Source organism: Bemisia tabaci, chromosome 7 (genome assembly GCF_918797505.1).
Source record: "Bemisia tabaci chromosome 7, PGI_BMITA_v3".
In the NCBI taxonomy this organism is placed as follows: domain Eukaryota; kingdom Metazoa; phylum Arthropoda; class Insecta; order Hemiptera; family Aleyrodidae; genus Bemisia; species Bemisia tabaci.
In genome coordinates, this window is record NC_092799.1 from 1,459,462 (window position 1) to 1,487,458 (window position 27,997).

General features: G+C 38.4%; 2 protein-coding genes across 2 annotated transcripts; one reads left to right on the plus strand and one right to left on the minus strand.

Annotated features, from left to right (window-relative positions):
- Positions 1 to 12: 12 nt before the first annotated feature.
- On the plus strand, positions 13 to 10,524 carry LOC109036747 (prolyl 4-hydroxylase subunit alpha-2). The gene is made up of 6 exons (XM_019051109.2): positions 13 to 577; positions 752 to 922; positions 1,633 to 1,781; positions 2,829 to 3,002; positions 5,498 to 5,662; positions 8,405 to 10,524. The coding sequence occupies exons 1-6, from the start codon at positions 564 to 566 to the stop codon at positions 8,803 to 8,805; spliced, it is 1,074 nt and encodes a 357-aa protein (XP_018906654.2). The 5' UTR covers positions 13 to 563; the 3' UTR covers positions 8,806 to 10,524.
- LOC109036728 (prolyl 4-hydroxylase subunit alpha-2) lies at positions 9,541 to 27,997 on the minus strand. Its single transcript, XM_019051087.2, has 11 exons — positions 27,864 to 27,997; positions 23,454 to 23,627; positions 22,672 to 22,823; positions 20,993 to 21,160; positions 20,354 to 20,521; positions 19,025 to 19,173; positions 18,241 to 18,495; positions 17,258 to 17,482; positions 15,631 to 15,681; positions 14,897 to 15,062; positions 9,541 to 13,437 (listed from the first exon to the last, which is right to left on the minus strand). The coding sequence occupies exons 1-11, from the start codon at positions 27,881 to 27,883 to the stop codon at positions 13,367 to 13,369; spliced, it is 1,599 nt and encodes a 532-aa protein (XP_018906632.2). The 5' UTR covers positions 27,884 to 27,997; the 3' UTR covers positions 9,541 to 13,366.

Here is a 27,997-nt window from a genome sequence, read left to right on the forward strand (position 1 = left end):
GCTGGCGTGCCGCCTCAATTTTGCTCCCGTTTGTTCTGCCATTGTTTGCGCAGAAACGAGTGCATGATTTCCACCGAATAATAAGTAAAAGCGCGAACGGAACCGGAAATTGACGGAAAATGATTAAATCAAATCGTGATTTTCGTGATCAATCGGCCCAAATTAAGTGACTCGTCTCAAAGTTGTCGAAAATGACACAATACTGGACACTAAAAAAAGTTATGTGTGAATATAATTAATTCGGGCTGTACACCATTATACATTCACTAAATTAATCTTTACAGTTCTGAGATTTTTCTGACTTTAAAAATACCAGTGGAAGATTCCTTACATGTGTAATCCTGCTTATTCTATCCGAAATATCCCGTGAATGGTTTTTACCCCTCTCATCATTCAGCCAAATTTGTAATGATTAATATCCGTTGGAATGCAATCAGTGATTTTACAACCCCTACTGCTTAGTTACATCACAAGATTGAATTTTTTTTATTTCTGCGTGACTATTATTTAAAATTGCGTGTGTTGGATAGTTTGTTCTATTTGTTTACGTGTTTTCATGAGTCATGAACGGTCTAAGGTAAGTCATTGTCGTGTGTTTATTTACATGAGAAAAATGGTATCTTTTGATTTCAGAGATTAGCAAAAGCATCCTTATCAATACGGAATTCAAAAATAAAAATAAATAAATAAATGGCTAAGAAAAAAACTTAGAAAGAATCCATGCTAAATTTTGGTGAATTGGTGTTTTCAGGATCTCATTTTTGCTCCTCACGAGTCACTTTATGCTGGTCATGGCGTCGTCTGATATGAAATTTGAATCTGAAGGATATTTCCGCGGGCTCATGTCGAAAGATGAATTTTTATTGGAGTTCCTGGATCTCATTATCGAAAAGGAGGAAAGGAAAGTCCAAGATCTGAAGAAGTAAGTGCTCATACTTGGAAATATTTGAGGGGCTTGGAGGACTAGGCGCATAAGTACAGTTCTTGCTATTTCGAGAAATACGTGTTTAAAGTTTCGAAATCACGTGGATCCTTGTGGAGAACAAAGTTCAAACCGACGCTTTGATGCTTAAAAATTGGAATTTGAGAGCAAATTTTTCACAACTTGTGCACCATGACTAGTTTTACTTGAAATCATTAATATCTCAATTTTTTAAAAACTGCTTTTATGCGCGAACGTGCGAGCGTAGCCTGATGAGATGAAACAACCTCCGCCGCCGGCCGAGCTGCGCTGCCGGCGCTGTAATAACAGGGAGCTAAAGCTACGCCCGCCTGGAAAATTACCTGTTGAACAGACTTATATGTACCGACGTGACAAGCATATCGACGGTGAAACTACCAAACCACGTATCTCGTTTGCGGTGTTTAAAAATCTACGCTCACATTTTATTTTTTTGAAGTAGACCAAATCAATACCATTCCTTGAAATTTTCACGGAATTTTCTCCGCACAAAGAGGAAAAATCACAGAAATTTTCAAGACTGGATGTTAAGTAGTTTTTCATTTAAAAATAAAGTATGACAGGAAGTCTGCGACGTCGCAAACCGAGATACGTGGTTTGGTAGTTTCACCGTCGATATGCAACTGATTTCTAACATTATGAATACTTACATCATTGTTATCTTTTCGCAGCATATTATCAGCATTGGAAGAGGACATTGAACACACGACAGATCTTAATTCGTACACAGAGGACATCAATAAGTCTTTAAAGTTGATGAAGCGAATGGCTTATGATTGGCGCGTAATTACTAATTACGTAGCTGAGAATGTCACAGAAGGTAAGAGTATATAAATTCGTTATACAAAAAAGAAAAAAAGGACGAAACAACGTAAGCATCATTCTATGCTGAGTGCCAAGATTAGCGGTGTTGGCTAGATGAGTCAATCTCTGGCACGCAAGGTATCCTCGCCAAACGGGGACAAATTGTCATGCAACCCAATCAACCGACGCTTTGCCTTTGAATTGGACGTATTTCTATCAAACGGAACTATGCGCATTACGACGTGAGCCCTGTTATTCTTATGGGTCTCAGGGCTCATGTTCCGTTTGATAAAAATACGTCCAATTATCCTTGTAGAATGTAGAACCAAAAATCACTCGATCATTTTTTAATCGAGAAATCGTGAATCTTTTGATCGCATTAAGAGGGAGGAGGAGGAGGAGAAGAAGAAGAAGAAGAAGAAGAAGAAGAAGGAACCTTGATTAATGGGGACTATAAGCGAATTTTTGCGATCGAATATCATTCACCGTTGAATGATATTCGACGATTGTACATTTTTTTTCAATGATATTCGACTTCTTCGTTGGTCTCACCAGAGACCGTTGAAATCCATCAATTTGAAATTTCGAATTCACCTCGGGACTTGAATTCGATTTTTGAATTGATGCAATCGATGTCAGAAACGTCATCTCTCACCAAAATTTTTGTTCTGTCATCTCTATCTGTTGTTGTGTTTTGTCAATTCAAGTCTGGTGCTTTCGCAATTTCTGTGTTTTAGTGTTTCGTGTTTTCTTATTTTCTTCTTAATTTCATTTAGGAAAAAAATTTGAGCCCTGATTGGCTCCTGACATCACCGATCATCGGCATCACTCAGCACTGATCAATTCGTTTGATGAATGACATTCGATCGCGAAAATTCGCTTAGTATCACGGAGGAAAAAATGTCGGTCCATGGGAAAGCAAATTCTTAATATACCGATAACCGAAGTGTATGGTTAACCGAATTTTGGCCTAAAATTGACCAACATTTTTGCTAGCCATACTGAGTCTCGCGACTCTACGTGAGTCTCGCCTGTCATTCATAAATGATGTTTTCTCTTTCAGATGTGATGCGCAGTATGTCAAATCGCTTAGCTAGTGAATATGGGCATCTTCCCAATCCTGATATACGTCTAGCCATCGAGAATCTGAACAGATTGAGATCGTTTTCCGATGTCACGCATTCTGAATTCGTGAATGGAAATTTGGGCCGCGTGAAATTAAACTCAACCCTTGATGGTAAATAAATTCTAATATAGATATAAGTTCATCACTCTCCTTCCAGGGTCGGACTGGCTCGCATCTGAGGGCGTAGCGTAGACCCTTGGCTGGTTGAAGGGGCGTAATGTGATATTTCCTGGTGGGGCAACCCCTACGTGGAGAGGAGGTTCAGAAAAGTTCGGCAAAGCAGCACAAGTTTACGCTATTTTCAGGTTCGAAGTTTATTAATCGTACGGAGTGAAAATTGCAAAATTTAACGTGTTGAGGTAACCTGCAGACTTCTGAAATTGAAGAAAACATAAAAAATTAAAGCCACTAGACGCATCCAAGCACCATTATTTCCATGAGAACCGAGCCAGTGCTACGGTTTACACGAGCTTAAAACGTGGGTTTGCAAATCCATCCTAGAAAATAATCAGACAAGAATCTGAATTAAAGAAGAGAGAACGAGTATCAACACAGCTGGAGACAGGAAAGACGTATTCGGGCCTCCTTTTTAACTTCTTTCCCGAAACGGAGCGACACCTCATTGGCAGCATATAGCAGAGCATTGAGAGCTCACGCATCGCGTCTTCGCGCCTTCAATTTTTCAGATGCAGCACGGGCGTCCATCAAGTACGAATAGTTGTATCTCTGCGCCGTCGTTAACGCGCATCCTTTCCCTCGCCTTATTTCCATGTTGTGTTTGTTTCCGTTTGTCTTATTCGTAATGGTGCTTCAAACTAGTAGCATAGAGCAGAGCATCAAGAGTTCACGACTCGCACTTCACTGCAATGTGAACATCTATCTTGCGCGAATAGTTGTATCGCGTTTACACTGTAGATGTCTCTTATTTTTTAATTTCGAGATAATTAAGGTTAAGTTTGCCTGAGATATGCTATGGCATGTCCAAATCAATAGTCCTTTTGAAAAGGAAGACATATATTTAAAGGTCTCTCAAGAGGTCTTTAAAAGGTGTGCATGTCTAAAAATCTAATCGACTATCGCTTCTATGGGAGTTACACATAGCGAATGAATGAGGGGGATGATAATAATAATGAATAAATAATAACAGCACTTTTCGATCAAAGGGTCTTACAACTCCTTTTGAAAAGTTGAAAGTTTTCTTCTTTTCGCACATTTTTCGGTAGCTTCGAATAAAATTGATATCCGAAGCTTAGGAGCTGTGTTTGCCCCACTTTAAGTTTGATGTCTCACTCCTTAATGCATCCTTGTTTCTGGTATTTTACTGATGAACATCTCTATTGGTCTGTAATAGATGTTTACTCTGGAAGAACGCAAATAAGGAGTGGTACACAAACAAGGACATTAGTAATAAAATGTTATTGTTAGTGGAAATTTCTTTGCAGCTCTCTCCTCTTTTAATTTTAAAGATCGTCCTTGAGGCTTGTTTTTATAATTTGAAAATCTGTTCAAAAAAAAACCTTTATTACATAAACCCCATATAGTGATACAATAATTTAAATGAAAATGAACTGGAGAATAATAGAGAGTTTGTAACACACCAATGTTACAAAACTTGGAGAAATAACTTAAAATAAAAATAGCTCTGGAAAGTTTGTTTCTTAAATTGGATATATGACCAGACATGCGGTGAGATCTTTGTCCAGTACAAATCCTAGATGCTTAAATTGTGTTATTTCGTGGAGGAAGACATCATTTTTTACCACTGTAGGGTTGATTTGTGAGCTGTTGTTTACAATAGTCAAGTTTGTTTTTTGAATGTTTACAATTCAAATTCACACATTACACACATTAAAATCACACCATTGTAAGAAGAAGCCAACTAGAATGTAAGCATCGAATTAATTCTATTCAAAAATAAACTGATGATTCGTAGATTTGAATTGAAAGTTGCTACTTGGTGGTATGGACACTACGCTAAGAAGAAAATAAAATTCTAACATGACATGACATGACAAGAGGCATACGCGGTAATTCAAAACGCCTTCCGAGAGAGGAGTAGGCAACATGTGTTACCAATAGCTTGTTGATCACGATTGCAGTGGGAGCTCCTACTCCTAAGGACAGGTGGTGCCCCAAAAATGTATTTACAAAATATTAATGGGGGGGGGAGAAAGAGATGTCTCTTTCTCTCCCCCCCCCTCTTTCTCACCCTATTTTCAATATCTTGCTTTCATATTTAATTTTACACGATTTTGATATACTCATCTTACAGTCTACGATAATTACAACGGAAGAAAAAACATCAGTGAGGAATGGTTTTTAGTTCACATCAACCGATTTATTAGCCATAAGAAGATTATAAAAATTGCGACAAAGCAAATTCCATTTTGTATTTCCTATTTTGAAATGGAAATTTGTTCAGTAAGTGGGGGATGAATGGATAATACTTCAGTAATACTTATATTCGTCAAGTAAATATATCTCGTCTCTTTCAACGAATTTTGTAGAAAATACCAAAAATTGAGTGATTCAAAATATTGATTTTCCTTTTTACCTCATTGTTCTCATGATTTTTTAATCAAAAACAATTATGGCTTGTTTTGTAGCTAATGACTGCTACTTAATTGGCAAGCATACACTTGATTATGGTGACATTGTGGAGGCAACAAAATGGTTAGCTGAGGCATATAGACTCGTCGGCAACACCGAGGACATATTCAAAACAAACGAAAAAACCCTGAAACTCCTTGCAAAAATATATTTCAAAACCGGTTCGTATTCTTCATGTATGCCCACTGTAAATTACGATGTTTTATTTTAATTTTATCATGCAAATGGGCTGACTTTCTCATAGCAAAAGAGCAAAAATCCGGGTATATTTATACGATGTAGTCAAAATTTCCATGATACTCGGAATGACAATAATACTGGGGAGACACTTTTAAAGGTATTTTAAAAGTTTTTAAGATGTATTTATTGTGAGGTAGTGAATTATTGATTGGACGTATTTCTGTCAAACGGAACTAAGCGTCATAGGGGGAGGAAGGTAGAAGTGGGCATGGATTGGCGGCGGAACCGGGCGCCGGGATCATTCCGTCCTATGCTCTCAATGCTTTTCCATGGCGCTTAGTTCCGTCTGACAGAAATGCGTCCAATTTGCTTATGTATATGTTCCCTATCTGCGCATGAATGATTTTGTCTGAATATGAAGGTTGTCTTTCATATTGGCTTTGAGAATCCCCTCTCTTACGGCCTCAATTTTGGGAGTTTTTTTTAGCTCGAGAGTTTGTTTGAGACAAAACCAGTAGCACTATCGTGTTTCTCGCAAGATTTTACTTGAAGGAAAGTACTTAACTCGCAAATTTCTAGCGCATACAAAAGTTCCATGTAGCAATGCCTAGCGGGCTGATTATTGATATTGATGGACACAGTGATAGAAAAAGGAGACAAAGGGAAAGTAAAGCGATCAGTGGAGTGCCGTGCTTTGGGATTTATCGATTGTTATGCCATATAAACCTATGAAAAAGGATCGATATACACGGTGTTCGCAGCGAACACCTTAATAATCGATTCTTTACCATAGCTTTAATGGGAAAAAATCTATAATCGATCACTCCCGGCACCCCGTTGGATCGAGTGGTTGTTGTAGATCGAGGGTTTTCGTTTATTAGTCCATTACTTACCTCACTTGGATTACGTTTTACAATTAGAAACCACCATCTCTGGCTTTTCCATGAAAGGACCTTCCTGCATATAGAAGCCGATGGCACATATGTTCCTCCTAAAACGAGCAATAAATAGTGGTTCCTTTTCGCAAAATATGGTCCACTTCATCGTTTACTGGGCGAGGATACGTAACTCCATTCCAACGGTGCAAAATTGATTCAAACAATTCAGTTTTTTACAGGCATGTCCTTGTGTATTGTCCAAAAGTTTCCTGATTTTTTCTTGAGTTCAGAGGAAAAATCATTGAAATTTTCAGTAAAAAATACACAAAATTCTCCCGGTAAAAATACATTTTGCCGGGGTAAATTTGACAACATTGAAATAAAGACAGGACAAAATTTCGTCTAGGAAACGACGATTTGTCCATTGCAACGACCCGCTTCTACCAATAGGATCCCTCCATTCTCTCTATGCCTCGCTTGTCTATCACTTTGCCTATCAATTTCAATAATCAGCCCGCAGTCCGTTCAATGAAAAAAAGTTACGGGCTGCCTAGACATACCGTCCGTGCCGGGCTCAAGGGCCGAAAGTACCTGATGTTGGAGTCGTAGCCTTGACTGCTCTGGGTGCTACGTCCGGAACTTTCGGGTTTTGAACCCTCAAAGCAGACGGTACGTCTATAGCCCATAGCTACGGCTTTCACGTCGGCAGTTTTTGTTTTTTCAGTGTTTGAATGGAGATGGTGCAAATGTGAGGAATTTGCGATTTGACTATTGATTCTTATGTCAAAGTTCATGAAGAACACGATGGTGCCACTGGTTTTCTCTGAAATCAACTCCCAAGCCCAAAAAAGCTCTCAAGTTGAGGCGAAAATGGAGGAGATATCCCACGCTATCCTGAGAGTCCCCGTATACATCAAGAGAAACTCACCATACAAAGATAGGGAGCAAATACATTGACAGGGCTGCCACTTTATTTGGGGACTCTAAAACTGAAAACACGGCAACCCTGCTATGTATTTGCTCCCTACCTTTGCATGGAGAGTTTGTGTTGATGCAGACGTGGACTCTCATGGATAGCGTGGGATATCCCCTCCATTACGCACTCCACTTTGAGAGCTTTTTTTGAGCTTGGGAGTTGATTTCAGAGAAAACTAGAGTCCCTTCATACTGAGAGTCAAGACAATGTGAATCCATTTCTGATTGGTTCCCGTATTTTAGGCCTTCACAGTGTCACAAACGGGAATAAAGATTACATTTTCACCGACTGCAAAGATTGTATTTTAGAATGGACCAGGGAATTACGGGTTCGGCAAGGAACAAACGGAATGAGAGAAGGAACGGAGAAAGGAATTTAGGAAAGGGCCGATCAAAGATTACGAAAAACGTCCAATTTCTATAATCTTCATTCCCGCTTGTGACTCCATGAGGGAGTGTTGTCTTGACTCTCAGTATAAAGGGACTCTAGAGAAAACCAGTGGGACCTTGGTGTTTCTCGTGAACTTTTACATACGTATCAATAGTCAAATCGCAAATTCCTCACATATCGACGGTGTACGTCGGCAATCACATAACTCGTTTGCGGTGTCTAAAAATCTCTGCCTCTATGGTATTTTTTTAAAAAATAACAAACTGACATCATTCCTTGAAGTTTTTGCAGAATTTTCTTCGCACAGACAAGAAACATTGCGGCAGTTTTAAAGAATTGCCGTCGAGCAGTTTTTCCGTTTAAAAAATAAAGTATGACGGGAAGTCTGCGACGTCGCAAGCCGAGTTATGTGATTGCCGACTTACACCGTTGATATGCAACATCTCCATTGTATTAATCCATTATCTTGCTATTTCCAGGGCGGTTCGAGGAGTTGAAGAAAGAAATCAACAGCGTGATAGGCTACGGGAAAATGCGCGATGATAAACCGATGAAGTTCCTGTTCGAGATGGAGGACCTCAAGACGGCGGCTGAGGCGGCGGCGAAGAACCAGACGAAGTCGGAGAGCACCTCCAAGGAGAAGGCGGAGGACCTCAGGCCCTACGCCGATACCTACCCGAAGCTCCCGCCCATCTTGAAGGTCCTGTCGCCCTCCGTCAAGACCGAGGAGGAGATGAAGGCCCAACCAACCGGGGCCGACCAAGTCCCGCCGGAGATCATGCAGCAGCTCCTCGGCAAATCCGAAGAGGAGCTCATGGAAATGGCCAACAAGCCCATGACCTTCGATGAACTCTTGGGCTCCGTCAAAGGAACCGCCTAGTTATCCACCTTCGAGGCCGCCATTGGACGTATTTCTATCAAACAGCAGTGGCGTGGCGTGAATAATCGATTATCCATACCTTGCCATTTGAAGCTATGCTAAAGAATCGATTACTTAGGTGTTCGCTGCCAACACCCTGATAATCGATCTTTTTTAATAGGTTTGAGTGGCGTATCAATCGATACATCGCAAAGCACGCCATGCCACTGTCAAACAGAACTATGTGCAGGTGAAAAATATGGGGTGTGCTCTAGAAAGCTGGATTAGAAGCAATGTAAAAGTGGGCGTGATTCCTTTTGAAGAATTGGAAAAGCGGGATTTTAAATGGACCGCGTTTAACACAAAGGGACCAAGCCATATCGGCTATTGCCAAATTTAAATGGGTAGTTCATTTTTTTACGAGAGAACGCTTGTGTGCATTCCTTTGAAAATGTTAAGGAAATTGCTTCGTAATATGGAGAGAATCCACTGAAATTTGCACGAGAATCCGCATAACCGTTTTCTTGTAAACAATTAAATTGACCAGTAAAATTCGGCAGTAGCTGATGTGGCTTGGTTCATTTCTGTTTAACGCAGTCCAAATTGAGCAAAGAGAACCATGTGCAAACTGAATGCGGGATCCATGAGCCGCGGGCATGGCACCAGAGCGTTGTGCAAAGGGCTCATGAGTTAAAGACGATACGGAGGCGGGACGACGGCGGTTCCATCTCCGTTGACGTCACTGGCGCTTTATTATTCTCATTCACTCTTATGGCCAGAGAATTAACGAGCACACCCCATATTTCTCACCTGCTCATAATTCTGTTTGATAGAAATACGTCCAATTAAGGCATATTTGGTATAAAAAGCACGTGATGAAACTTCAAATGCTGCTAAGATTGTGCGACGTAGTTCTCTAGTTGTAACTAACTTATCCGACAGTTCTGCTTTAAATGTTTCCGAGTTTTTCATCCTCACTATTGCAAGGAAGTAAGTGGGCTGTGAATGAATTTCATCTGCCACAAACGCTATGAAACATGGCACAATCTTAGCAGCATTACAAGTCTCGTACGCCCTTTTACCCAAAAAGTCCTCAATTATTGACGACCTCTTTGATAAAAAGGCGTATAATCCAATTCTGCTAAGAATCATTGCCCCTCCGACGTAAGGGCTTATCTCACTTTCCACGTAAACCTCGTTTTACATAGCATCCGTGCTTTTTGAGGCTCATGAAAAATTCAATATACGCCCCTATGCCAGAGGAGCGACGGATTGTGCCACTTGGTTCTTCAATTACAAGTAACTTAACCAAAGTCAGAGGCGGATCCAGCAATTTGGCAACACCGGATATCCTCCATTTAAACCTATGCTAAATAATCGATTTCTGTTGGAACACCTGGCCCCTCCAAGGATCGATACATTTCTATGGGTTTAAATGGAGAAAGGACGATGTTGCCTTGATTCAAGCTCTTTCATGAATTTTTCACAATAAATCTGCTCCGAATTTTGCATCACCCTCATTGTTGTGTGAAATTAAGTCGAATTGCAATGAATTTAATTTGCTCCAAGTTCTACGAAAATTACATAGTCTTAGCAACATTGAGAACCTTATACGTTTTTTTTCATAAAGAAGTCATTAACTGTGGTCGTTTTTCCAACAACGCCTCTCTCAAGAAACAGCCACACCAACGGCAAAATATGCTAGCAATTTATGCCAGAAATACAGAATTTGAAAATCTTCGAATGTGTTTGATTTCCTTCTTAGAAAACTAATTAAAATAAATCCCCGAAATTTCGTGGGTTTTCCTCTCTTTTTTGTAATTTTTGTAGAACATGAGAAAAAAACTCAAAGAAAATGTGAAAAAAAGCTGTCCCATTAAATAAATTCAACATGAGCGGCGACTTTCAATGTAGCAATCTGAGGTGCGCATTTTTCGACTTCAGCCATCCATTTTCAATAGGCTTCACAATGTAACTAGTGGTTGCAAAAATCTATTTTAGAGTTATTTTAATTCGTGTTATCAGAGCTACGAAGCAGTCGCTTGTGCTCCTTCTCTCGCTGAGAGAGTTGAGAAAACGCGGCTTGTGGATGTCACAAACGGGGATAAAGATTACACGAATCGGACGTTTGCTGTAATCTTTGATCAACCCATTTCCGAATTCCTGTCTCCGTTCCCAATCTCATTTCATTTGTTCCTTGCCCTGCCTCCTATTCCCCGGTCCATTCCAGTTACAATCTTTGCAATTAGTGAAACTGTAATTTTTATTCCCGTTTGTGACACTGTGAAGGTCTAAAATACGGGAGGTAATCAGGCGTGGATTCGCATTGTCCTTACTCTCAGTAAAGGGCCCTGGTAAAAATTGGCGATAGGAGCTGCGTTTCAAAATACCATAGGAATTCTTATGGCCAGCTAAAGAGGGCAATAGAAAATCATATAGCTTGCTGTAGAAAGCGGAGCAAATCATATAGCCGGGCTACACGAAGCGATAAAAAAGTATGCAGCCGGGCTATAGTTCCTATCGCCGGGCTTTACACTTAATCGCCTGGCTGTTGCTTTTCCGCCATCGATTAAAATAGGCTATAAGAAATTGTGTAGAAATTCGTGTGCTTTGGAAATCATTAAGTTTGATACGGAACCACTTTAATATTTACAAAACACACATTATATTTTCCTCTAATACATATTTTTTTCATCAATTAAAATGAGAACAATCCATACAGGATGTGCAAACATTTCAAAATCATGAGTTGAAAAACGCTGACTCCGCAAGATTATATTGGAGCCTAACACAGAGCGGAGTGGCGTGTTGCCAGCGATAAGCGCGCACCAGCGCCTACAAACCTAACAGGGATACTTCACGCATAGCGCAATGCGTGAAGTATCCCTGTTAGGTTTGTAGGCGCTAGGCGCTTTTCGCGCTGGCTGCTCGCCTGCCGCGCCGCAGCGTGCCACGGCGCTTGAATCAACTATTTCACACCAGAGGTATTGCACAGTATCATACGAAATTGAAGGCGCTCCAACATATTAGGAATGGCAGGCATCCTTCAAAAGTACGGAGCTTTCCGCGCAAAATAAATCAAGATACTACGGCCCAAAAATAGAGCGGTAGTTCAAAAACTCACTAAGTCCTAGCATCCGTAATTAGTAACATTTAGCAAACACTTTATCGCCTGGCTGTTGCTTAGTCGCCATCGGCTATAAAAGGCTATAAGAAAGTGTGCAGCCGGCTATAGAAGCTATTGAAAATCTTACAGCCGGCTTTAGGTCTATGGTATTTTGGAACACAGATTCTACCAAAGAATTTTTACCACATTTTTACCAGGGAAATTATATATTTTTTAATTTAAAGCTACTGGTAAGATCACATAGTTTACTGTATTGTACAGTTATTCTTTTATTATAATTAATCTTAAAATGTTAAATATGATTAAACTCCTTCTCTTTACATGCCTATGTATTAATATTTAAGTGCCGCATTACAAAAGGATTTCGACGGCATAAGTCCGCATTCACGTATCTCGTTTGCGGTGTTTGAAAATCTCCACCTCTATATTATTTGTTTAAAGGAGAACAAATTGACATCCCTCCTTGATTTTTTTGCAGAATTTTCTTCACACAGAGAAAGAAAATCACGGTAGTTTTCAAAAATTGCCGTTGAGTAGTTTTCCGTTTAAAAAAAAGTATGACCGGACATCTGCAACGTCGCAAACGGAGATACCGGGTTGTGGACTTACACCGTCCAATTGTTTCTGGGTGAGGTGCCCCACTTCGATGTACGTCAAGTATTTTACACGAATCAAAAAGTACGAAATCCAGGTGGCAAAAATCTCGTAACTGACGGGATGTAATGCTGTGTAATGTGACAAGCAGGTTACAGAGCGGTAATAGGGATATTTTTTATCCCGCAGAAATTCATGCGTAGAAATTGCATAGCTTTATTTGGGTAGCATTTCGTCAGTAATAAGAAGGAGCAAGCAAAATATTCTAAAACCGCTGAATTATTTAGCTCCTCTTTACAAGATTATTAAGAATAAACTTCTTCGTTTATTGAAACTATAGTTCGCCTTCAAAAAGGATGTTAGGCAAGATGAGCTGCTTCGGGGTCGGCCGCAAGCTCATAGTGGTTAAGTAGGCCACAGAGGAATTACTGAACTAAACTGGAAAATAATTGGGTGTGTACTTACTTAAATATATTCTATTCATCGTGTTAAAAGTATTTATTTACAAAAAAAAAAAAAAATATTTCATTTTATTTCTGATATCACACAATGAAACAAGGGTACCTTTTGCTGGATTTAAATTTCAGTGAGTAAAGCGAAAGAGATAACGCGTGTGTTTGTAAAAGGCAAGGTAACATATTCAATGAAACATATATCACATATTCATATATAATGGTACTATGTGCAAGACTTGGTTTTAGAACAGTGGCAGGATTTGAAAATATTTCTATGACGTACTTACATAGCATTTACTTCATCATTGAATAAGAGTTTCATGAGCTGAATATAGTTAATTGAAATAATTCGAACAACGTCAGAGATTTTAATGATTTCAGACGACAATGTAATTAAATGCTAAATTCACTCATATTTGTTCATTGTGCACGGCCGATGCAATACTTGCTCTTTATGATGATAGTATAGAGTTGCAGCTGCAAATCAGAGGAAAACTAAAATTATGATTCATCGAATGAACATTCAAAGAGCTTGGGTCCCGGCACTGGTGGAAATATTTTACTTTTAGGAACTTGATTTTTTCCATGGATTCAACGCTTATTTTATCTTATCGTGGAAAAATAAGTGTGGAACAATGCCCTCGGCAAGATACAAAAAAAAAAATAAATAAAAATAAAATGCTCAGCAGCCAAAAGGTAATTTTCAGGGTTTAGTGATGAAGTATCGAAAGTAAAAGTTTCCACCAGTCGCCGAGATCATAGCGGATGATTAATATTTGTGAGCTTCCATAAGGAAAAAGAATCTTGGAATGAAAAACTCAAAATGAAGATACCGGTACTGTCCTCTTAAACTAGAGTGTCATGAACATTTTGGCGCAAAATAACGCCTTAAAACGTAATTTTAAACTGTGGTCATGACGGTTTGAAAGTTGCAGTCAAAGAGAGGAGTTTTGCGCGGTACAACAATGTGAAGTTCCAATGAGCCATGGACACGGGAATTAAGATTTCTTCTGTAATAACGCAACCAATTTGACTGAAACGCTTGCCACTTCTTTTCTGGACACGAGAGTGCATCATTTTAAGAATATTTCTAAAATATTGTGTGAATGTCATTATGAACAATTCGTTAAATTATCATATATGTGAGATTATATATTTAGATATTAGGACGTATTTCTATCAAACAGAACTATGTGCAGGTGAGAAATATGGGTTGTGCTTTAGAAAGCTGGATAAGAAACAATGTGGTGAGTGGGCGTGATTCCTTTTGAAGAATTGGAAAAGCAGGATTTTAAATTGAACAAAGAGAACTATGTGCAAACTGAATGCGGGGTATAGCTGATTATGCTGAGCCGCGGGCATGGCACATAGAGTACTTAGATTCGTAATGTAAGTGGGAGAGCTGGCGCCACGTTCTGCTCGACGAGTTCCGAGCCCGGTGCGCGGGCTCACTTTTTCGATACATATTCGATCCAAAATGGCGGTGTGGAATATGGCCGGGTCCCCGTGTATCGCAAACAATCGATTATGTATCGAAAGAGGGACCCGTCGCCGCTCGGGAATCTCGGAATTCGGGACCTGGAAAATGCTGAAAGGTGGCGCCAGCTCTCTCACTTGCATTACGACTCTATGTACTCTATGGCATGGCACGAGAGCGTTGTGGACAGGGCTTATGAGTTAATGACCACTACGAGGAGCCGCGACGACGGCATTCATTTCCGTTGACGTCACTGGCGCTTTATTATTCTCATTCACTCTTGCGGCCAGAGAACTAACGAGCACACCCCATATTTCTCACCTCCATATAAATCTGTTTGATAGAAATACGGCCATTTTTCAAATGCAACATTTTAAAAATCTTTTAAATATCGATGTGTAAGTAGAGAGATGAGCACCAGTATTTAGAACAGGGGCATCAGTTGAGGTGATAACTTACTCAGTTGATGACCGTGGAAAACAGGGCAAATTCCATGCCCAGAGAACATATCTATCAGGCCATTCCTCCTCAAATTATCCCATACCAAAACGCTACCTTTTTCCGGTTTGACGAGTACATCGAGTCCGTCGAAAACCGTCTCACCTCCAACTTGGACGTTATTCAACTGTCAAGAGAAAACAATACAATTTTTAAAAATACCGAATTTCCTGGTAAAATCAATAGGATTTTTAATGAGATGTAGTTTTCTAATTGGTGAGTTTAAAAGACATCGCGGTAGAAATAACTCTCAAGAAGTTTCAATATACGTTTGAAAAGGAACTCCTAAACTCATCAAATGTGCGGAAAATCGAAATTGCTCTATATTGATTTTCACGTACTAATCATGTAAAGTAAGAACAAATACTGCTTGTGAATGAAACTGAGCCCTTAGAATATAATTAAAAGATATGAAACATAAATAAATTAGTTGATTAAAATCTAATTCTTGTCTAGAGGTTTGTATGTATTCATAATTATTATTTATAGAGTCCTTCGCTCTTAATAAAACACGTGTCATCTTCAATATGTTGTCGATTTTACCTATACATAGTATTGAACTTAAGATAATGTACTAAAAAAGTACTTGACTACTCATGCGCCAAGATTCTTACGTGCCCTGAAGCTTATTATAAAAATTCTAAATTTATTAGGCAGTCGTTTCAATTTAGTAATTCAGCATTTTCTACACTTACGTAAAATTGCACTGTTGTGGTTGGATTTCCCAAGCGTGGATCAAAATGCTCCTGAAACCAAATTTTCATGGTATCTTTTAGTTTTGTGAGAGAGGTCAATTTGTAGATTACACAACATACAAATCTTTAAATAGATGACTGTTACTGCACGAATAATGCTATCCGGCTTATCTCAAAAATTGAAGGCAAAACTGCAACGTATCTGTCTCTCTAATTTGCTCAGCCTCATGGGACTGTCTGGCACCTAGCAAAAAACTGTTATTGTTAGCAGCTAATTTTAAAGAAAAGAAAGAAAAAAAAAGTTTTTCAATTGCCTGTGCATTTTGAATTTTACTCAGAGTATACTCGGTTTCAACTGAATTTGCACGTTACATTTAACTGTCCGAAATGCGTAACCACGCGTCTCCATTTGGATGTTTCAAAATTTCCGCGCGTATTTTACTTTTTTGAAATCGAACAAGCCACCTTCAATAGCTTGACATTTTTACAGAATAATCTGACAACAGCAGAAAAATCAAGAAATTTTTCCAGAAATTATGTTGACCAGTTGGCCAAAGTTTCTTTGGCCATCGATTTAAAATAAATTCAATGATTAAATGAATAAATTTTATAGAAAAATTCAATGCAACATAGGCCTTTATCAAAGAAAAAGCCCATTTTAAATTGTCTTCAGTCTCCTCTATTGAACTCCGATGATGTCTATACACTCCACTCAAAGGTACTCAACCCTTAATTGGATCGCGTTCAGCAGAAAGGAGCCATGCCACATCAGCTTTTGCCAAATTCAAGTCCTCAGATAGCGCCTCATATTTATGTTCAACATAGAAATGAGCCTCCTTGAGCCTTGACACGTATGTCAAGTTTCAGGCTATTATTTATTTTTATGCCTGCCACGCAAAAATCATGAAATTTTTGTACATTGAGGTGGAGGAGGGGTCTTGGAGGGTTAGGTAAATGGGCAATTTAATTTTGTACAAGAGAACGTTTGTCCGGATTCCTTAGATCAAGGAAGTCGCTTCGCACTATAAAGAAAATTCACTGTTTGCACAAAAATCCGCACAATCTAGTCATGTAAAAAATTAAAGTGCCAAATGAAATTTGGAAATAGCTAATGTGACTGGGTTCCTTTCTGCTTGACGCGGTTCAATCATCGTTTTTAACGGACAGTGTATTGATTTACGTAGTACGCGTCGTGGTGAGGGCAGAGACAAGAGACCCTCCACTGGCCTCCTAGCGACAGGTGGAAGCTTTTACTTTCGGGGTTTCAACAATTCCTTATGGACAATTATTAGGGAGCAACAGTCATCACCCTATTTTCGGCTGTTGACTTACCTACATGGTCGATGATGAGCTTCGGGTGACGTCATGAGCCAAACAACTTTCCTAAACTTCGGCCATTTTCGGCTTGTTTGCGAAACGCAACTGCCAACACGTTGTTAAACATCAACCATGTAGGTAAGTCAACAGTAGAATGCTGAAGTCCCGAAAGTAAAAGCTTCCACCATGACCGAGATACTAGTGGAGGGTCTCTTGTCTCTGGGTGAGGGGCATGTCCTCCCCTTGACTTGGTTCCTCTCTGCTTAACGCGGTCCAATTATAGTTTTTAAGAGACAGTGTATTGACTTACGTAGTACGCGTCGTAGCGGGGGGCATGTCCTCCCCCGGAGCCGTAGTAGTTTACTTGAATGTCTCCAGCGGTTTCATCGCTGAGTCCGGTCAAGGCATTTGTGCGTTTGAGGAGACTCTCAAAATTTGAAATTCCTTTCTCCAGAAAAATAATCTTTCTGTACCTGACGTACTGGTCTACCTCATACTCAGCACTGGATCCGTTTCTGGTAGCTTCTCTCAGCATCTGGAAGAAAGAAATAATAGGTGACGAATGTACACTTTATGTATTGGATTTTATTTTACGAATGATGAATTATTCGTAGAAGGCCTAGAATTAAAATTGTGGGGTAAAATCTACAGGTTAGAAGTAATTAATATGAGACTTGTGGCGTCAGTTTATGTGTGTTGAATCGGATGAATTCATCCCCCTCTTAACATAAGGGCGTAACTACACCCTGCAATGAACCCTGTCGCTCTTATAATACAAATGTTTCTCGGGTTCATCTCAATGTGTAGTTATGCCCATATCGACGGTGAAACTACCAAACCACGTATCTCGGTTTGCGACGTCGCAGACTTCCTGTCATACTTTATTTTTTAAATGAAATTACTTAACATCCTGTCTTGAAAATTTCTGTGATTTTTCCTCTTTGTGCGGAGAAAATTCCGTGAAAATTTCAAGGAATGATATTGATTTGGTCTACTTCAAAAAAATAAAATGTGAGCGTAGATTTTTAAACACCGAAAACGAGATACGTGGTTTGGTAGTTTCACCGTCGATATGTCATCAGCCAGGCAAACAACTTAAGCAGCATCAGCCTAACTCCTTTCATCATTGCAAATTTCTTTGCGCTTTTTTTTCACGGCAAACTGAAGAAAATGACGTCTCGGAATTTTCTGTGAATGTTCTAAGGTTTATACGTAGGGAAAATGATCACAAATTTTAAATTTGAATACTTTTAATGAAGTAAAACGTCCGAATAAAAACGCTTAAGAACTTACCTGATTACGCGCTGACTCTATTATTTTATCGATTCCATCATTAGTTAAGAACTCGTGATAAATGGATATTTTAGGTCTTAAGTGTAATTCCTCCTCTTTTAAAGGTGACAAGAAAAATAAAGGCGATCCTTCCCTTCTGAGGTGACACCTTAGGTCAGCTGTGTTACTCCGAGGAAACTTGATGAGCTGTTTACAAACTTCTTGAAAGTGAGATTCTCGAGTTGGATACGTCCAGGTTTCAAGAGACGTGTCATCCTGAAATGTCAACGAAAAGAGACAGAATCAGAAAAATCGAATTTGTCGTGTTTGATCAAATCGTCGTTTTCCGCGCGAGGGAACGTAAAAAAATGTCTTCGTCGCAAATTGCAATTTTACCTGGAGAAACTTGGATATTTCTACCTGAAAATTTCACTGATTTTTCTCACGGTCACCCACAAAAATCAGACAAATTTCGAACAAAAATTGCGAAGGTACATTCTCGTAAAAAATTGAATTGTTTTAATCAATTTTGCAACCTCGAAATTGAGTTACGTTCCTTCGTGCCAGGACATGACGAAATGCCGAAACTTGCAAAAAACATGACGAAACTGATTTTTTTATTTCTTTTTTCATGACGATCTAATGAGATAAGATAATTCAACTATACATATAAGGGTTATGAGGCTTATAACCTGAATTCAGCTAACTTCCCAGAAGTAATGCAAAAATGTTCAGGTTCCATAGTTCAGTTTAATAACTGAGTTTTGGGGGAAAAACATGGAATTATGGGAATAGCAGTACTTACAGGAGAAATGCCTTCATTCATGTCGTTGACTGGTTGATTGTTAAGCTTCGACTTAAAGTGAATGTACATATCGAAGAAGGCATTTTTGTCGTCCATGTTCAATCGCGTCGTAAAGTCATGTGTTAAATCTACAGCCTCTTTGATACTTCCTAAGAAAAGAAGACATGCTTGAGCGCATAAACTTCAAGGAAGAAGACGAAAGGAGTACTCGTAACGCAAAATTTAGTCAGTTCTGAATTCTTCTTAGAATTTTCTTACAGAAACCAATAAGTTAAAAATTTATAAGTTTCGTGCTACCATAAGAGCGCTACGTATGGCATAATAAGTAATAATAAGTATGGCATCATAATTTGCCGAACGGAATGGACCACCAGGTAAAGTATGAATTTGAACATATTGACACATGTTTCTTAACAAGAATTTCACGTCAAACACGATTCTTGCATTGACAATTACTTAATTAGCTCCTTTTTAAGGCAATAACGCTTTTATTTTACATTGATTACGAGAAATTTGAATTGCCCGGTCAGAAACAACACCATACCAACAGGTCCCCACTGGCAATTCGTGATGGTTCCCATTGGGATCCATCGGAATTTCGTGGATCCCACTGGGTCCGCAGAGGGTCCTATCGGATGCCACGAACTACCTATTGGCTCCCATTGGAATTTCGTGAATCCCATTGAGCGCCCGTAGGAACCTAATGGGTTCCCATTGGAATTTAGTGGATTCCTATAGGACTGTTTAACCAGGGCAAAGTAATTGTGGGAGTGAACTAAAAGGGAGAGGGGTGGAGGGGGGTCTCTTGCAGGAACCTAGTGAAATGAAACAGTTACATCTATTATACAATATTGTTCAAGGAAAAGAACAGTGAGAGTACAAGTACAAATATACAATTTTATGTGCTAATAAGGAGTACCTCATTAATGATCCAAATCCAGCACCTTGGCGGAATCCAAAAATCTATTGGTAAAGGTACGTTTCTGTGTGAGCCACGGTTAGCACATACTCTTATGTGTTTCAAGGCTCATCCCAGATTTTGCTTACTGCTCTTTTCCGTAACATGGCAGTAAGATCCAACTTCTCTTGGAGGGGGTCACAGCAATTGAGAAATGTGTTAAGCCCCCTAAAACTTTTATCTCCCCACTCATGAACATCATGAGCTGAAATGTTGCTAGGCCACATAAAGTATAACAACTCTTGAAAGTTCCACGTGGAATAAACTTAGAGTTTAAAATTAAGACAAAATATAGATAAAAAATCAAGCCTCGCCTTGAAAACGCCATCACATGACTTCTTAATTCTATCCATGAGATTTGAAAAAGATACCTGTTTTAGATAGAGCAAATGCCAGATCTGAGATCAACATTTGCTTGTTTAGCGGTGGCTCCTTTTTTTCATCAAACCTCTTGTATGCTTCCTTCAGCCATTCCAAAGCAGCAAACTGTCTCGTAGGGTTATAAATGCAATGTGAGGCTATAACTTGACAGTCGCTACCTGAAAAATTGAATTAACACACTTTTCACTACCGAACTAGCTATCTTTCTAAAACGCGATTCCCAAGAGCATAGTAGTAATCTACGGGTGTGAAGTATGGCTGATGAAACAGCGGACCCCGGAGGTTCGAGAGGCAACAGAGATGGACTTCTGGTGTAGATCCGTTTTTATTTCTAGACATTATTCTATGACATTATTCTAAGCTATTTCAATTTTTGATCAAAGTTGGGGCCAAAATAACCCTCCTTAATGGGACACATCCTTTTCTTAAAACATCGCAGTCTATTTCAAAATTCAAACTGTCATAGCCCCAGTTTGATTCCATAATTTCAGGTTTTCTACACACTTATCATCGTGTTTGTCAGGCGTTCTTCTTCTAAAAGTGCTAGTATTTCTGTGCATTTTTGGCATTAAGATCTATCTCCTCAAGGCTGAACACGAATATGAAAGAAGAGGCAGAATGATACTTACTACTTAATTTTGTCGGATACCTTGCGTTTTGATGGTGGCCATTGGCTAGATCTTTGACGGACAGGTTCATCGACCTTTGCATCTCCAAAAAGACACGAACAGTATTTTTAAGTTGAGTCATCGAAGGATAAGTGAATTTTGCAAGCTTTTGATATTTTTTACCTAGGTCTGAAATTTCAATCATTCTAATAAGTTATATTAAGGATACGCTGGGATCGATTAGCAAATGAATTAATTTGCGCATAATAATAATTTTATCAAACAAGATTGAATGAGATCTCTCGCGAGAGTGACCAAATGAAAGTTCAAACTGGAATGGAAATCATACAATTTTAAAACCGACAAAAACTGCCCATTAATGAAGACAAGTATGATTAACAAAATTGTACTCTAGCAATGGTTTTTCCATGGACTAATATGTTAAACTATGTTCGCATATATTAAAAATATCCCCATAAACTTGACTGGTAACTTGACCAGTGCCATCAAAATTTCGTTGCCACCACTGAAAATAGTATTTCTCTACCTCAAAATGAGAAGAAGAGACACGGAATTAAACCCCGCTATTAAATATTCTAATATTCATGTCTAATTTCCGAAGTGAGTCTTTTGTGCCTAAAAAGTTCGAAATTCAGTTTCAAGACCTTACTTTGGAATCTTCCGGTCGTTTTAGATATTTTCAGCTGGTCTTAGAAAGAATACTCGTATACCAACCTTATATACAACATTGCCATGGCGAGGGCTCAATGGTGACAGGCCCTGAATTCCCCCGAAAATTCTTCCGAACCTAGTATTTCTAGTGATATTCAATAGTAAATTGATCGAGTCGTTTTCTTAGCAGTAAGTCTTTTCCTGTAGACGGGTGCCTATGTTTGACAGTTACACGACTACTTTTGCGGACTCCATGCAATATTTTTCTGCAGTTCTCTCACAGCGTCCCAAAGATCTGTGTGCATAAGTACGTAAGTGATCACGCAGATTCTCACGATGTTTCTGCGGTTTCTAGTGGCAACGTAGTTTTTTGTCGTTTCCCGCATTTCCTTCTGGGTAAAAATAGTTTAGAAATTGACCGGCAGTCATTTTTTTCTTCCCATAAATCTCTGTCTTTTCATGGAGGAAAATTTTTTCGCGATGTTGTCATCTAAATGGCTCTGTTGCATGCAAGAAATTTCCACACGTAATATTGAAGTGGTACCGAATAATTACCGAAGTGGTGATATTTCTGACCCGAACTTCGGCAGCTCGACCTCAAGTTTTCGGATGCGTGATCAGAAAGCTTCAGAGATCCATTTGACCACAACTTCGGGTCCCATGTACGAAGACTTTTTCTCCGGGTGCGTCTCAGTGAAAAAGCAAAGGAATTGAGAGGCTCGGAGGACATGGTGCGTAAGTATCGTTTTTGCTAAATTGAGAAATGCCTGTTTGAAATTTCGAAATTACATGGATTATTAGGGCGGAAAGAAAGTTCAAACTGACTTTTTGATGCTTAAAAATTGGAAATTAGGAGCGAATTTTTCGCAGAATATGCATTGAGACTGTATCATATGCCTTGTCTTCTAAGCCTCTCAATCATTCTTAGAATAAATGCTCAGTCAGGTATATTATGAACACATGGAATCAGGTTTTAGGAGAAATAATGCATGCAAAATAATATTTGAAATAGTGCCGGATGCTTTCACCTTTAAGAGGATTCTTTTTAATCGTTTCCAAGGTATCCTCCCAATCGTAGTGTATTCGTTTCACTAATTTGAAGTGTTGTATAATGTCACTGGCATATCTATATGCATCTAGTTTCAAATGGTTCTGCTCAAAAAGATAGTGACTCTTCATACTGTAACAGAAATTTAAAAAAATAATATTTTTAGTGGCTTTAAAAACCGATTACAAGTTTTATTTTCAATGCGTTGCCAGTTTTGCCAAGCTCTCTCTGAGCTTACAGTAAAATAAATAAATGAAATCATGATGATAAGGAAAATCATCCTAATGATTCTTTTCAACTATGTAAAACTGGGCTTGGACAATTCACATCGTTGTTGCAAATGAGTTAGAGTGAAAGGAGGAGAAAGCTCGGAAGGGTTAAAACGAGCAGAAACGGAGTAATTTTTAATTGTATTGAAGGCGATTAATAGAAACAATGTGTTGTGGATATAATTCTAAAATTATAAAATGATGACGTCTTTTAATTTCGACACCTTCATTTATCCGTATGTTCGAAAAAATTTCAAACTGTGATTATGTTTATGCTCAAGTTTTGTAATAATGCTCTGATGCTGGCGTAAGCCCAAAGTTACTTAAGTGAATTATAGAATTATATCCACAACATCTTGGACCTACTCATCTTCTGCAACTAGATTCATTTTGGTTATGTCTACCCGTTTACCGTACCTTTTTACTTGAATTGTATAAATTCACGACCTTACGTATTTTGGGGAAAAAAGTCAAGTTCATATGAGGTACTTACAGTTTTAAATCATTTAATTTTTTTACGATTGATAGAATTGCTTCCTGTAGAAAATCAAGCAGGATTGAATCGATCTCTTGGTAGTCCTGAAGCAACCGCTCATCTATTGACGTTTGACATGCCACTTTTCCGCTTGAATACAAGTGGTAGCTCAAGACAGCCATTGCCAAATGCCTGTTTAAACAAATGGTGTAAAATAATTCTGCGAAGAATAAATGATAAAATATAACAAATGGTGATTTTTTTAAAATTGTTTCTATCTTCATGGTGTGAGATAATATACGACCTTAAAAAGCTGAACTCAAGGAGAAGTCCAAGTATCCTCTTCCTAAAAAGTTAGAAATTTATAGTTATTTTTCAGCCTCTAGATGTCCAAGCTGGATCAAATTAACCTGAGGCTTCCGAAAAACACGTGCTCCGTGGTTTGTGTGGGGCCACTACGTACGAGCTTTCGATATAGCTTTCAAAATCCATCCCTAAAAAAAAATCAGACAACAAATTGAAAAAAAAAGACAAAAATCTGGTGTGAACTCAGCCGAAAATAGGAGAGACGTATTCGGGCCTCCTGTTTAAACTTTTCTCCCGAATCTGAGAAACTTTTCATTGGTAGCATAGAGTGGAGTATTGTGGGTTCAGGCCTCGCGCCATTGCGCCTTCAGTTTTACAAACGCAACACGGACATCCATCAAGCATTAATAGTTGTATCTATGCGCCGTCATCAACGCCCGTTTAGGTGTCTCGTATTTTTGAGATCTGAGAAAAGTTAAGGTTCACTTACTTTAAAACGTGTGACCGAATCGATAGTTACTTTGAAAAAAAGAACCCTAGAAGGCCGCGTCTAAGAGTTGGTATTTCTGCGAGAGTCGTGTCTTATTACATAATTTATTTTTGACGACCACCCCTAGAACTCCTAAGCTGGCTAATCCGACAATCTTCTCTAAGGGATCTACATATGGGGGATGAGGAGGGGGTCAGAAAGTGTCAGTATGTTACCAAAAAGGTGAAAATTTCAAAAATATATTCCTTACCTTAAAAACATAGAAAAAACATAGAAATATAGTTCAAAAACTATCTAAATCAATGTATTTAAATATGGGTTACTTCAACCCGACTTGGAGGTTTAAGGACATTTTTGGAATATTTTGTTGTTTCTACATATGTTTATGTAGTGTGGTTACGTACGTATAGTTTACGTCTACACGTAAAATTGATAACAGTGACTTGGTCCAAGCGTCATATTTTAGTCCGTATGTAAAATTATAATAACAATATTGAAATGAGTAAATTAAGAGAGAAGGAGATGTTGTGTTGACAACTCATTTTTTGAATGAAATGCTACTTTCCTCTTTTGATGAATCTTTTCAAATTGACATTGGTGAACATTTGGTCTTATTTTTATCCATAAAACTCTCGATATAAAATGTACCTCACTATACCTTTTCTTTTTATTTTTCTTTTTTTTTAAATGAAAATATTACTTCATTTTAAAAACATTTCCATTTTTAAAACGCGGCAAATATTTGTAAAACCTTTTCCAAGCGATGACATCGATTTTAATCTCAATAAGCCATACTTGTGTTAAAAGAAACTATACAAAAATGAATAAAAGAGGGGGTAGGAAACAAAGAGAATGCAATCTTTGGTTTTAACCTACTTGTAAGTCGATTTTTTAGGGTCCAATACGTCAAATTTTTCCAACATTCGACGCTTTGTATTCTTCGCTTGACCGACTGCTGGATCGGATCACCCCTCCCCCTCCCTTCAATTTTGTATGACACTGTGCTACACCTCTATTGTGAAATAGTTGCTTGAGGCGCCGCACGGTGCGGCCCTCTGTGGACAAAAATAAAAATTCACAACTCGACATCTGAATATTTTTTTGGAGTTTGTCATCTTAACAATATTTCTGACTCACAATGATGCTTCATTCTCAAATTTTTCTCTCAAAACTACTTTGAATGTGAGTAAAAAGTGAGCGGAAAATAGATCGGTCCCAAAACATCATTGGTCCATAAGAAATACACAGGGAAAAGACGTCAACTTCAAATGAAGATTTCTCGCTTGAAACGCAAAATACTCTGGGTGGTTGACATTTTCTTGATATACCCAACTTCAATTCTTCCAAAAAGATCTTGCGACTTTTTGCGACTATCAGGTATTTTTGAAGTTAAAAGGGTGTTTCACATTGCTTTTACATTGTTAACATAGGGCTAATTTTAGGTTGCCAACTTCAAATGAACTATTCTAAAACAATACTCGAAAAAAAACATGAGATACAACATTTTCTTATTCCTCCAGTGTTTTACTTTCATAGTGCCACAGGGGTTTCCTATGTCGGTGATACGATCTTCATAATTTAAAGTTAAGTGTCTTTTACCGATTTTCGTCCGCATCGTCAATATGGATTCCGCACTGTGCGCCGTGGCACGCTGCGGGAAAATGGGACGCATTTGCTACGGCGCATTGATACAACTATACAACCTCGACGGATGTCCGTATTGCGTTCAAAAAATTGAAGGCGTTTTGACCTCCTCGGCATAATACCTGTAGTTGAATCGATCGACAGACGCGTTGGTCGGCGGTGACGGAGACTTGATGCAACTATTTAAACTTGATGGATGTCCGTATCGCACCGACTGAGGTGCGAAACCACGTATCTCCATTGCGGTGTTTCAAAATTTCCGTTCTTATTTCATCTCTTCCATGAGAAACAAGCCAAATTCACGACTTTAAGGGGAGCCAGCCACTTGAAAATTGAAAAAAAATGTTCTTTTTATTTTCTGGCTAATCTTAATCTCATACTCCTTACGTTAATTTCAGACCAAGTTTTACTTGATCTGATGAGTAGTTTTGAAGTTACGCCCGGTTTAGTGAGGGAAGGTTTACTAAATACACTACTAATTACACTAAAACTGATTTTGCTTTTTTTTTCAATTCCTCATTTCCCGAAAACTACATTCTTCAGCACTCATGTACCTTTTTCTCAGGATCTACTGAATCGATTTTCAAAAACTTTGTTTTGTTTTAATCCTTGCACTCTCCTGCACATTTTAACACGAGCTTTTCCAAAATTTCGAGCTGGATTTTTTTTAATTTGAATTCAAATGTCCAAATTCTTTGATTTCTAACAAAAAAATTTCAAAACTTCACCAACATTTCAAATTTTTAAATTTTAAAAAATGCCCGTGTTAAAATGTTCGGGAGGGTTCAAAGTTCCAAAAAAAAAAAAAAAAAAAAAAAAAAAACAGAAGTAATTTTTGTTCAGTAGATCCTGAGAAAAAGTTACAAACGTTAACATAGGGAAGATAGGGTGTCTGGCTCCCCTTAAGTTTTGACCGGGCATCCGGCCAGCGCCTACAAACTTAGAGGGATACTTCAGGCATTGCACAATGCGTGAAGTATCCCCTTAGGTTTGTAGGCGCCAATGCGCGTTATGCGCTGTCAGCACGCTGGTCCGCTTTGTGTTAGGCTCTTATATTTAAACTCGCGGAATCAGCGTTTTTCAACTCATGATTTTGAAGTTTTTGCACATTCTGTATGGATTATTCTCATTTAAATTGATGAAAAAAAATATGAATTGGAGGAAAATATAATGTTTGTTTTGTATATTTTAAGGTGACTCCTTGTCAAAATGACTTCTAATGCATTTTAATTTTTACCCTCATATTTTGTGCTTTTACTCTGCTGCAGCGTGGTGTACGCGCAACCAATCGCTCAAAATCGGACGTGTTTGAAACTAAAAAATCGACTTACAAGTATGTTAAAACCAAGGATTGCATACTCTTGGTTTTTTTTTCATCTTTTATTCATTTTTGTATAGTTCCTTTCAACACAAGCATAGCTCATTGAGATTGAAATCGATGCCACCGCTTTAGAAAGGTTTTCCAAATAATTACTGCAGTTTAAAAATGTAAATGTCTTTAAAATGAAGTATTATTTTCATTAAAAAAAAAATAAAAAGAAAAGGTACAGTGAGGTACATTTTATATCGAGAGTTTAATGCATAAAAATAAGACCAAATGTTCACCAATGTCAATTTGAAAAGATTAATGAAAAGAAGAAAGTAGCCTTTCGCATTTAAGGAGCTCGGAAGACAAGCCGCATGAGCGCAGTTTTTGAAAAAATTGTGATATTAATGATTTCATGTAAAATTAGTCGTAATGCATATTCTGTGAGAACTTAGCTCCCAAATTCTAAATTTTAAGCATCAAAAAGTCAATTTGAACTTTCTTTCCACCAAAAGGATTCATGTTACACATGTATTTCGAAACTTCAAAAACGTATCTCCCGAAATTGCAAAAACTGCACCATGCACCTTATTCTCCAAGTCCCACATTTATCACAAAAGCGCAAATACACTGTTTGAATGAAAGCGTAACTACGTAGTCGGAGATTACACGGCTTACATACAGGGTGATGATCCTTAGCATGATGTCAGAGACTATAACCGAACGAGAGTGCTTTTCAATGACTACCGGTAAAAAACGGGATTTTCATAGAGTGCATCTGCTTTCGAGAGATTAGGAACAACTAACCGAACCGTT

Bases quoted from the DNA above. Each gene is read 5' to 3' on its own strand.
- LOC109036747 (XM_019051109.2), top strand. The intron at 1,782-2,828 runs GTAAGAGTATAT...TTTCTCTTTCAG, and splicing joins AGCTGAGAATGTCACAGAAG to ATGTGATGCGCAGTATGTCA. The intron at 3,003-5,497 runs GTAAATAAATTC...CTTGTTTTGTAG, and splicing joins ATTAAACTCAACCCTTGATG to CTAATGACTGCTACTTAATT.
- LOC109036728 (XM_019051087.2), bottom strand. From the start codon at position 27,883: ATGCTAAGGATCATCACCCT. The intron at 21,161-22,671 runs GTGAAAGCATCC...TTGAAATTTCAG, and splicing joins TAAAAAGAATCCTCTTAAAG to ACCTAGGTAAAAAATATCAA. The intron at 20,522-20,992 runs GTAAGTATCATT...TCAATTTTTCAG, and splicing joins GTATCCGACAAAATTAAGTA to GTAGCGACTGTCAAGTTATA.